The sequence below is a fragment of the Rhipicephalus microplus genome, chromosome 5 (assembly GCF_043290135.1).
Source record: "Rhipicephalus microplus isolate Deutch F79 chromosome 5, USDA_Rmic, whole genome shotgun sequence".
NCBI lineage: Eukaryota > Metazoa > Arthropoda > Arachnida > Ixodida > Ixodidae > Rhipicephalus > Rhipicephalus microplus.
The window spans coordinates 131,866,017-131,878,044 of record NC_134704.1 but is presented as its reverse complement, the minus strand read 5'-3'; the positions used below and the strand labels follow the sequence as shown (position 1 = coordinate 131,878,044).

The window sequence follows — 12,028 nt, the reverse complement described above, 5'->3', positions numbered from 1 at the left end:
GATTTTAAAGTGACATATCAACCGAAATTTCTTGTTCGTGCTTCTCATATTATCGATTCCCACTGTACGTGAGATCTGCCAATTTTTTTTTTACTTTATGGATTTCGGCGACTTAACGTAGCTCTTTCCTACAGAAGATAAGTTGAGGTCTCTGAAACTCGTCGTTCAACCTCTGCGCTCGACACGCTTTCGACTAGTGGGATATTTTATTAATCCATGTTGTAAAAACTATATTGGACACTCCGATTCACTGTTGTAAACTCATTGATGTTAAACGTGAGACTTCGAAGACTTTATACAGTTGTGCGCAAGCTGTCGTAAGTGAAAAGGATTAGCTTTTTCACAGCCTAAAATAAATAAGCATTGCCGTAACTATATTGTCCTAAAATGGCCCTCCAGCATTTTTGAAGCGCCTAAACTGCTGTGCGTTGCGTTAAATGATGGCGGTGCATAATGTTAGTGCAGGTGTAAGCATCTATGTGTAGTGATTCGATTGATTTGTGAAGTTTAACGTCCCAAAACCACCATTTGATTATGAGAGACGCCGTAGTGGAGGGCTCCGGAAATTTTGACCACCTGGGGTTCTTTACCGTGCACCCAAATCTGAGTACACGGGCCTACAACATTTCCGCCTCCATCGGAAATGCAGCCGTCACAGCCGGGATTCGATCCCGCGACTTGCGGGTCAGCAGCCGAGTACCTTAGCCACTAGACCACCGTGGCGGGGCTATGTGTAGTGATTCCATATTTTGGTCACCAAAGGCCATCAATTCATCGCTGTTGACCACATCAGCGTGTAGTAGCATTCACCAGAATTATTGCGGTTGGAAATGATGGCGAAGAGTGGAGGCCAATAATTTGATAATTGAAATATTGGAAAAGATTGTGACGCGTGTACTTCGTGTCCATCTTGTCTCTGTGTCGTCGTTTTGTTCTCGCGCTGTAACTATCGTCATGCCATTCCAACTAGCCTAAGCTGCCACACTTCTAAGGCATCGAAAGTGACATCATTATAGTATTTACTTTTCTGTAATTTTTGTTCTCTTTCATTGAGATGTTAATAGATGGAGTAGGAACAAGAAAGATCCATACAGCGGCAAAAAGCGATGGAGGCTACGGCTGCCATTTCGACTCTGGCTTTTGCTGGCGTGGGTGGCATGTCTATACGAAAGGCTTCTCCCACTTTCCTTCTATCATTTGAACTTTTGCGACCTGTCTCATTTCGCACGTGTGGTACGTTCTGGATTGTTATTGAAAAGGTGCAAGCATCTCGCTTTGTAGAACTGATGTCACTGCACTCTTGGAATTCTTCGAGTGGCTCTACTGAAGAACTGGCGCAGTCTGGGTGGTAGAATCATAGGTCCGTGAACTAACTCATAAGTCGACTCACTCGGACTTACTCAGACAAAGATCTAGCCGTGAGTCTCAGTTCGATGGAATCTTGGGTGTGTAATATTTTGGTGAGTTTGAGTCCGAGTGAGTCCGGCTGATGAACATTTTCGTGAGTGGGTAGTCCGAGTGAGCTTGGCTAAGGAAAGCTTTGGTGAGTCTGAGTCCGAGTGAGTTTGAAGCGTAAAATATATTTCTTTAGTGAGGGTGAGTAAGTTTTGCTTTCTATTTCCGACAAATGGGTACAACAAACAATTTTCAGCTTTGCCCAGTTTTGGGATGCTCGACAGGCAGGGACAACTGTGCTTCACCACCTTTGTGATTTCAGAAATTTTCTTTCCAGAAAGACATGGATCCCTTGTAAAGAACGACCGAGTGAAGCCCCGCGCTTCGAAGCTATAATTTGCGCTTGTTTCTGACAGCCCTACCTGTTCGAGCGTGTAAACAAAAAGATGTAGTCAGCTGTGATGTTGTTTGTTACTGAATACATTGTTTGCTACTACGTTGTTCAGATTGGCAACAGTGATATACGAACTCCCCTTATGTAGGACCATACAGGTAATTCTATATTGGTTGCGCCTTGCGAGGTCTAGGGTGAGCGAAATCTGTCCATATGATTGGGCGAAGATTGAGTTAAATGTCGACCTGCTTTTATTTTTCTTGCATTTATTATGTTCTATAGGCTGAATAAGCTCGAACTTACAGCACTTATCACGCCGTTCTCTCTGCATTAACGTCTTCCTTTTTTTGGTCTACCCAACTCACAAGTGAAAAATCTGGAGCTGAGTATAGTGTTGGAGGGTCATTTTAAGAAATGTTAATCTAGTTGGAATGCCAAAAATGTTAACGTGACACAGCAAGAGGCATTATACCTAATGTTGGCATTTATATGTTGTGTGCAGTACATTCACGCATTTGAAGCGTTTCGTTGGTGTCAGATAATTTTGAATGTTATGAAATAATGTGCTACAATCATAGAAAAGAAAGGAGTCACATTAAGATCGACTGACAGTTTACTGCACAAGTCTGCTTTCCAACACCTTTCAAAAATTGGACAACAATTATTTCAACGCAGTAATCACGTGAACAGCGTATCTTTCAACGCAATAATCACGAGAACAGAAAATCCTTCAACGCAGTAATCACGTTGATGCATCAGCTGATGCATCGGTGATCTTCGAACATCAATTTAGGCAAATTTTGAGCATCATCACTTTTTAGAGTAGCAATGTACGTTTATGTGGATGAAATTGCGAGCGGTAATTTTTCCTTTCCTAACTTCAGCAGTGCTTTTTCTTTAGCATTGTTGTTTTCGTACTTGCTTAAGCTAACATTCTTCATTACTGCCGTGTATTCACCACTATATTATAGTAGAAGAATATCGCGCTCGTAATAAATCGACTACAGATCTTTCGTATCTATCTGACCTGCTGATTTCTTGGCTTTTGTCTTTACAGTACCTGCGATTAGGTGCGGTCTGACCTGGTGCACGTTCCTGCTGCCTGCAGAGTCCAGCGCATGGCCGACGTACCCGAGAGCTACGACATGCTGTCTTCTACACTGGGACCACTCGTGGCCAACGCGACGTCTATGACGTTACGGGTCACCAGGGACCAATCTGTGTCGCGCATCTACAATTACAGCATGCCCACATCTCACCTCAACCTGACTACGGGCCACGGTGATTCAGAAGAATTCGTGCCCTATGAGCAGAGGCTCGAGACATACGTGGTACCCACGCTTTTCGCCTTCATATTTCTTGTTGGACTACTAGGCAACGGAACGCTGATCCTCGTGTTCATCCGCAATCGGACAATGCGCAGCGTTCCAAACATCTACATTATGAGTCTATCAGTGGGTGACTTCATTGTCATCGCTGGCACTGTGCCGTTCATCAGCACCATCTACATACTAGACTCGTGGCCCTACGGGCTTTTCCTCTGCAAGCTCAGCGAGTTTCTTCGGGATGTGTCGATCAGCGTAACGGTTTTGACGCTCACCGTGCTTAGCATTGACCGGTACGTGGCCATCGCTATGCCTCTTCTCAACCACAAAGGCCGTCGACACACGAGACGAACTATCACCATCATGCTCACGGTCGCGGTGTGGATGGTTGCCGTCCTGTTGGCCATACCAGGAGCCCACTTCTCATTCGTGATGGAAGTGGAGGCTACTCCCGAGCTGCGGTACAGCGTGTGCTACCCGTTTCCCCCGGAGATGTGGCCTTGGTACCCGAAGCTCATGGTGCTCATGAAGTTCCTAGTCCAGTACATGCTGCCGCTGGCCATTATCGGCACATTCTACGGTCTCATGGCCCGCCAGCTGATTCGCACGTCCCGCGCTAACCTGACGCAGCCAGGCTGTGGAGGCGTGGCACAGCTCAAGCAAATGAAGGCCCGCGTCAAGGTGGCCAAGATCGCCCTGGCCTTCGTCATACTCTTCGCAGTGTGTTTTTTCCCAAACCACGTGTTCATGATGTGGTATTACTTTGCACCAGATGCACCGTCCCACTACAACAGCTTCTGGCACGTGTGGAAGATCATGGGCTACGTCATGACGTTCGTCAACTCGTGCTTGAATCCCATCGCTCTGTACCTGGTCAGCGGAGTATTCCGCAACCACTTCAAGCACTACCTCTTCTGCAGCCGGCGTGCGGCCAGCGGCATCCACTCGCGCAACAATTCCTATTCTTTCCGCACAATTCACAGCTCAAGCATGTCCAAGTGTACCGCGTCCACTAAGATCTGACGTATGACCTGCCTTCGAAGGAGGGCAAAGGTCAAATGCGATGGCCAAAATGGGCTTCACGGCATCGACGAACCGGAGTTGAGATCCGTTTCTGAGGGAACCTTTTAGATCTGCCTGCAATCGTCATCATCAGACATTCCACGTGTGTTCGCCTGGAAAATCTGTCTCCCTAGTGAGAACAACTTGTCACCTGCTTTCGGAATGCTACTATTGAACGGTAGCTCTAAGAAGGCACAGACATCTTTAGTAGTCAGGCCACTATCTCCTATTTGGAAATGATGGTGCTTGTTGTTCAAGGAAATTGGGGAAATTTGTGGTTTCACTGATAATCTTTTTTTTGTGCTGCAAGTTCTGTTAGGTCTCGTAGTGTTGCTCTCAAAGCTTGCTGAACAATGACTGGTGCAGAGAAGCACAAAAAGCGTTCGCTACATGTTTCAGTGGCACCTACTACAGCATGATACAAGTTCTAAATTAGTGGCATTGTGGTGTGAAAGTGATCAATACATGTCATCATATACCGAGTTTTCCAGTTTTTTTTTCATTCCTATTGTAGCCTTTGGGTACCTGTACGACATTCTCATGTACATATTGTTCATCCTTAGCAGTGTTCGTATCAACTTTAGCAGTCACGTATTTAATGTGTACGCCTTGATCAAATCTACGAAAAATGATGTTCATCATGGATCTTCCACTCCGGTACACATTGCGTTGTCGTAAGGAAAGCAAGAAACAAGACAATTGTCGCTCGACTTTGCTTTCTCTGTCCCTAAACCTGCTGTGGCGCACTAACTCAATGGGACCAATTTGTCCCGTACTGCACGTTTGATACAATTTCAGCTAGCGAACAGATCACCTATCAGAGGATGACGTAAGTACATCTTGATTTCAATCACAAGGAAACTGGCACTGGCACATTTCAATTGTCGTCTTTTAGTCTTTGTATAAATAATAAACAGAGTCTCCCTAAGCGCAAAATTGAAATGTGCCAGTACCTCATTTGACATTCGCCATAACGATAGTTCCATTTTTAAAACTATACTGTGCGCAGTAAGAGAAAAGAAACAATCAGGTCCATTTTAAACAAACGTCACGAATGCCTTCTGTATGCAGGCAAGTGATGAAGTATTCATTTAAAGCCCCCTAACAGCAGCCTCACAAATTCGCACGCCGACACAAATGTACTGCTTGTAACGCACGCATAGACAAGCAGGCATTACTTACAAAAGATTATAACAGGGACAAGAAACGTACTTAACTATGGGCTGATGGGTGAACCCTTGGAAAATGTAAAAGCAGTTGCATGAGGACTATGGTGTATTATTAATAAATTATCGTTCTTTCACATCATGACAAATTTGCATCAATTGACCGTTGTCTAGTTGAGCCCTATTGTTTTAAAAAGCAAGACGTTGGGCATAAGTTGTGAATCGCAACGTCAGAGAAACGATTGATCGTTCCTCGTGAATATAGTGTAATAAGTGCGTGAATATAGTGTAATTGGGACATTCCGCCATACCGACTTCTGGGGGCAGTGGTCGTGTTCATTCGAAATGGAAACCATTGCAATGAATGATAGGTACAGGAACACAAAATGTCGACTGCCAATCGAGGTGACACCCGCAACAGTATTTCGTATAGCTCTGAGTGACGGTGTACCGAATAATATTACAGAATACTTTTAGACATATAGAGAATAACGTATCTCTGCGATGAATAGGTATGTTTTCGCAACCAGTTGGCATCCTCGTGACAAGTACGTTCTTAAAAGAGCTCGTAATTTTGTACGGCAACGTAGTTACATACGTAGGTAAGAGACCTCAAAGATCACCCTTTGGCAACGAAATATTTGCACGGGGCCTTGAGGTTGACAGAACGTACCATCATCATTTTTAGAGTTCATTGATTACACTTTTATGGCTGATGTAGCTCCATGCTTCATTATTGTACTTTCATCGTGAATATGCTGGGTGCTTTGCACAACCTAATGAAGGCTTTAGTGTGTTTGATTAAGGAAGCATAGAGTGTTGTAAAACGACTGGCTCTAACAGGGTCCAGTTAAATTATCAACTACTATCTGAAAGCGGTGCCGCTTCGACCACTACATCTCGAAGTGTTGGGGAAACGGCCTGCGGAAGCGTAAGCCAGCATAGGTGAAACATTCACACCTTGAAGTTCATTTTTTCAAGAATGTTTGCGCCTTTGCTGTGAACTTAAAAGCACTTTCTCTCCCTCTTTTCGAACGCACTTTATATTGTTGTATTCTTTGAAAGATCTCGCCATTCCATGCACTATAGTTGCGACATCATTTAAGCAGTAGACTTTTTGTTCTTGCGGTGCTTGAGTATCGAGTGACAAGCAGGCTAACACAATCTGCTCGAATATCCCTTCACAGAGCCAGCAAATGTACAAGATGTGTTATTCGCCACTTTTTATCTCCGTCAAGGGTCAATTACAGGTATTCTTGAAGTGCGGTGTGCCGTGGCAGTCATAACCTGTGATTCGTCCATTGTCGTTTTTTGACGTCTGAATTGTGTTTGTAGCAGTTAGGATGTGGTCAGTGTAATTAAGCCCTGTATTCGTCATGACATTTTCAGCATTAAGCATGTACATAGTTATTTATGCGACAAATACTGTGTCAGTTTTATGTGACAGTTATATACCCCCCCCCCTCACTGACACAAGCTAATAAAAAAAGAGTATAACTTATGAACCTAATGTTCGCCACATCATCTTCGTGTTCATATCTGACTAGTGTGTTTTAGTGATAAGTGTGTGCACGCATTCAAAACCTTCGCTTTTAAACGCAGACAGGTGCTTGTACATTCTGTTGAAGATTGTTCAAAAGCGAAAATAAAACCACCGCCCATGATGGTCCACCTTGTGTGTGCCTGGTTGCTCCAAGAATCATGCTTTTCATTCTACATATCAGTAAACGTAGCATAACAACTTCATACGAGAAGTATTAACATGAATAGGGTTGATGTCAAGCAGACTTGAAGGACAGCCAGTACTGAACCTAAAGCAGCCAAAGATAGCCATGCCAAGGAGGTATTAGACAAATTTGTCGTCAAATAAAACAGCCCTTTTATGTGTAGTTTTTATTATAAAAGAACAATATTTTGAATACTAACTTTTTTCCCGGGCCATATGACCGCCAACGCACCATTGCGAGAGGGGCCAGAGCAAAAGAGCGAACGCCGCCTCTGTTGTCGGTCAAAAGAAATGTTTGTGAAACGAAAGATTTTTTTTCTCTTGCAATGTATATCCCCCTGATGTTGTGCTGAATACTATACTTGGGGCAGCAGGTCACACTCTACTGAATTACTGCCTGTTCAATAAACACAGGTGTTTCAAAAATTACAAATAAAACTGCAGACACTTTGTAAATGAGTTAGGAAGAATTTTTCTGCATGCTCTAAATATTGTACGTGTGTGTGCGTGCATGTGTAAATAAATACAGAATGAACAAAATTTACCGTATTTGTTTTGTCAATTTGTTGGCCGACGAAATTCACTCCTATAGATCAATCACGCGTTCGATAGCGGCAATTTCGGGCTTTTTAGTAGAAGAAATGACTCACAGGTGAGTCTCCAAATGCTTTAAAGCGCAACACATTACTTACGGCAGGGCCTGTTTTGACCCAAAAGGCAGAACGAAGCTGTTAAGCATTTAAAACTTGCCGCGAACGCTTTCATATTTTAACGGGAGAAGATTGGGATAATGGATTCACCGTTTTGCATGCACGCGCTCCCTTGGGCAAATTGAGTGACGTCACAGCAGCAGTGAGCAGGCCCGAAAATCTACCTGGTGGCATTGCCATGGCACAATTACAGCGATCACAGGACGTCTTTACAAGAACAAAAGGTCCTACGGATTGTCGCATGGACACAGCACAAAGGACGTCATCGTATAGAACAGCCTATGGCTATGAATTTAATCAGTGTTGTGAATTTACATGAACTGTTTTTAAAAAAACCACGTCAGTTGCAGAGAGTTTTCGGAAGGGAACGCTGAAGATTAAGTGCATTAGCATAAATGAAATAGAAAAAAAAGATAGCATTCGTCTTCGAGTCGGCTTTTGAGGATGCATATGGAACCCTGGGAGTTTTTTGTTTTTAAACGAAATTAGGTAATGAAAAATTGAAGTGTACAAACTTTACGGCGTTATATGCTAACTTTTTTCAATCAAAACTAAACCCACAGTCAGATTTAACCAAATTAAAGAAAACTTTAAGAAATGAAAATTCGCAAGACCTTCAAGGCTCACCTACATCGGCTTTCTGTTTCGCATCCATAGATATCTTTATTGAAAGGTAGTGACAAAAAAATGCAAAAGTTCGCATGGTTTCCCGACGCTGTAGGCTTGCCTTTTTTTGTTATTTTCTTTCGTTTTTTTCTGGTAGGAGGTCGCACACGGCGGGACCAGAGAATTTTTCTACAAAACACAAGACAGAGATAGAATAAGGATGAAAGAAAGGCAGGGAGGTTAATCATGGCTGAGCTTGGTAGGCTACCTTGCACGAGGGAGGGGTAAGGGGAATAAAAGTTAGAGAGAGAGAGAGAGAGAACTATGGAAATATCACTCATGCCGTCGACAAAACGGCAGTTATGTGCTTAACATCACTGACGGTGAGTCACATCCGTGTCTTAATCAATTCAGCATATTTGTTGCATTAACTTTTATGCGTGGTTCCATGCGCCTAAAATCTTGCCGATTGTGAAGCCATGATCATGCTACTTGCGTTCTCAAGCAGCAGACTTCTGAAGGCTTGCGAGAACTGGAGTGATGGTGTCAAGCAGCTGCAACACACTTTGAGTTGTCGGTGTCTGCATTTTGTTCAGTGGCACGCGCATAGCACTGACCAGGGTGCTGACCATGCCGATGATTTGTCCTTCGTCCATCAACTTATGAGGTACCGATGAAGAGTCTCTCACCGTCGAAGTCAGATTCCTCTCATCAGGCGCATGTACCTTTGGGAGTTCGGGCCAAGCGTCACCTGCATTACTGGTAGAGGCATCATTTTCCTTTAAAACTGCTGAGCTCTGACTGGGTAATAAGGATGAAGCGTGAGCTCCACTGCTGGCAGAAGCACTTTTGCTCTTGAAACCGACAGCATTTGGCCAGAGTGGGGGAGGTGGAGGTGGTTTTGGACGTGCTTCGCGAGGCGATGAGGTTTTGATGGCTTTGGTGCAGCGCCGGCGACGGGACCATCGTCGCGTAATGAATGCAGCTGCTTCTCGGTATGAAATGTCATCTCTGGACCTTTTCTTCAGTATTGTTAGCTCCTTTCGAATAAAAGGACAGTCCTTCAAAGAGGCATCATGTGGCCCATTGCAGTCTAAGCACCTCAGAGTTGTGGCCTGGCACGTGTCCTTGTGGTGGTGCCCAGTGCATCGGGAACAGACAGTGGAGTTCGTGCACACACCACATTACGTGGCCTAACTTCATGCACTTCCAGCACTGAAGTGGTTCCGGTATAAAAGGGCGAACTTCGTGTCGGAAGTGGCGCACATTTACGTGGGATGAAAGTGGTTCGCCCTTAATTGTAATTGTTACGCATCGTGATGTCCCAATACGACATATACTTCAAATAATGGCATCTTCCGATACTGGCCTAATCAAGACTGGTAAGTCCGAGTTGGCGGTGGCTTCGAGAACCTCATATATCACCCCAGTAATCTCTTCTTTGCCCAGTGGTATATGAGAAAGGACTTTCATTCCATTAAGTTCCGTTACTTCACGCAATCTGTCACGCGCAGTCACATGATTGACGTCAATCGCTAGATGTTTTTGCAGCTGTTCACTCTTACTTCCTTTACGTCATTCGGCACCAGTGCCTCTAGCTGTACAGACATAGCTTGTCGGTTAAGGCGTCTCATGTTGTCACTAGCGAGAATTGCCACAATAAACCCACAATAAACACGCAAAAAAATGACACAGCAAACGCTACCATGACCATCAAGCACTGATAAAGAACGTTGTGGCTTAAAATTATTTTAAAATAAGCAGTACTTATATCCTTTCTAACCATGAAAGAACATATTTGTTCTTTCTACCTCAAAGAACTTTGTTCTCTTTTCTTCCAGTGCTGTCTTGCTTGTCTCCTGTCAGGGTCGCTGTAAAATCCAGGCATTCAAGAATGCCAAATACTGAGTAAAGCAGTCATCATGATTAAGTAGAATGGTAATCCGAGCGAATTCCCTGTTGCTAAATAACTAGTTCTATTATGTTTCAACAGACATTCTCTTTTTATTGTCTTCCGTCAAACATCTGAAAAGTAAACACCCTCCAATCAGTGCGGACGAACGCGGTTATTTTTTGCCGGTTTGTTGCAGCCTAAGCAGCCACAACCTTATGAGTAAAAAAAAAAAAAACTCGTTCCTTTTATAAAATACAACCTAATATATTTTCTGGAAGTGGAATGAAAGCTTCAAAAATCTAGACACACAAGTCGTCCAAACATTATTCATTTACCTTTTTTTCAAATGCGAAGCATTTCTTAGCGAACTTCAGCTACTTTGAGCGTATCTATCTATCTATCTATCTATCTATCTATCTATCTATCTATCTATCTATCTATCTATCTATCTATCTATCTATCTATCTATCTATCTATCTATCTATCTATCTATCTATCCGCTTACGTTTAGATGTTCTCGGGGTCACCCCCTTAACGTGGCGTGAACCAAAATTAGCATGAGACAGTAAGATGATTCGATTGATATGACGCGCTGGTGAAGACACGAAAAATGCCACAATCTTGTCACGTTTGTCGTCAAACACTAAACGCCAGAGAGTGGCCCATACCCCGGGGCGGGTTATGTGCCGCTGGTATGCGGGTATGTGCCACAGGTGATTGACACTTAGTATCTACCCAGGGACGACGAGAACACACATGGAAGATTTTAAAGCGCGAGCGTCAAGAAATACCCTACCTTGGTAGCGTTGAGCCGACGAATGCAAAGAATAAATTTCAGGGTTGCAGCTGGAATCGAAACTGAGCATTATGCGTGGCAGTGAAGCATTTTACCACAGAGCTACGTCAGGTCTCGGAACTACTTTTCAAATAGACGCTAATCTTCTTGAAATGTCAATAGTGGTTGCAGTGCTACCTATCCAAATTTATGAACATTACATAGGTACTCAGTTGATACAGCCGTCACGTCGGGTTAATGTCAATTGTGAGTTATTGCCACGCGCTGAAGTTGATTTATGTAGCAGTGTCCAGGGCCAGCATCCTCGCGAACATCAGTGCTTCATATCACCTTCTGCGTGGTGTTGCTAATACGCATTTTCCAGTTGGCATCGTTGCGCAATTGCAAATTACTGTTTATATTAACATCTGCAACTATTCTACATGTGTCTGTACGTACAACATTTGTCCATACATTTAGCGTCATTTCATGACGTGTCGCTCAATAGAAAAATTGCGACAGGTCACCTTCCCTCCGTATAACATTGATTCCCAGGTACGTGGTATCTGCCGAATATTTTAGGTAACGAAAGCAATCACAATCATATTTATTGTAAAGAGGGAAAAATAAAAAAAACTAATTATACAAGATTTTCTGAGTCTATAAGCTTACCACTATTTAGGCCAGAAATGAACTCAATGTCATTTTAATTGCAGTTTAATGGCACTTGACAAAATCAATAGGTTTAGTATTTCTGAATGGTATATGTAGGCCTAGCTTTTTGGTCACAAAGACCCCCCACTCATTCCAATATAAAGAAAATGAAGCATTGAAAAACTGATACGTATGTACACGTTTTCCAAATCTTACATTTTGATTAGGTTGTGCAGCGGAAATCTTTGACGCAATGCAAGGAATATTTTAAAAACTTAGATATAGAAAATTTGTCAAGGCAACAGAGTTAATATTCGGGTA

At 43.2% G+C, this 12,028-nt stretch overlaps 1 protein-coding gene across 2 annotated transcripts in view; it reads left to right on the top strand.

Annotated features, from left to right (window-relative positions):
- Positions 1-7,612, top strand: part of LOC119174227 (neuropeptide CCHamide-1 receptor) — a 386,872-nt gene extending 379,260 nt beyond the window's left edge. For both annotated transcript variants that reach the window (XM_037425057.2, XM_037425058.2), the window contains one exon: positions 2,847-7,612. In XM_037425057.2, the coding sequence (XP_037280954.1) occupies positions 2,908-4,137 (1,230 nt within the window). In that variant the 5' untranslated portion in view covers positions 2,847-2,907 and the 3' untranslated portion in view covers positions 4,138-7,612. The remainder of the gene's footprint in view (positions 1-2,846) is intronic.
- Positions 7,613-12,028: the final 4,416 nt, after the last annotated feature.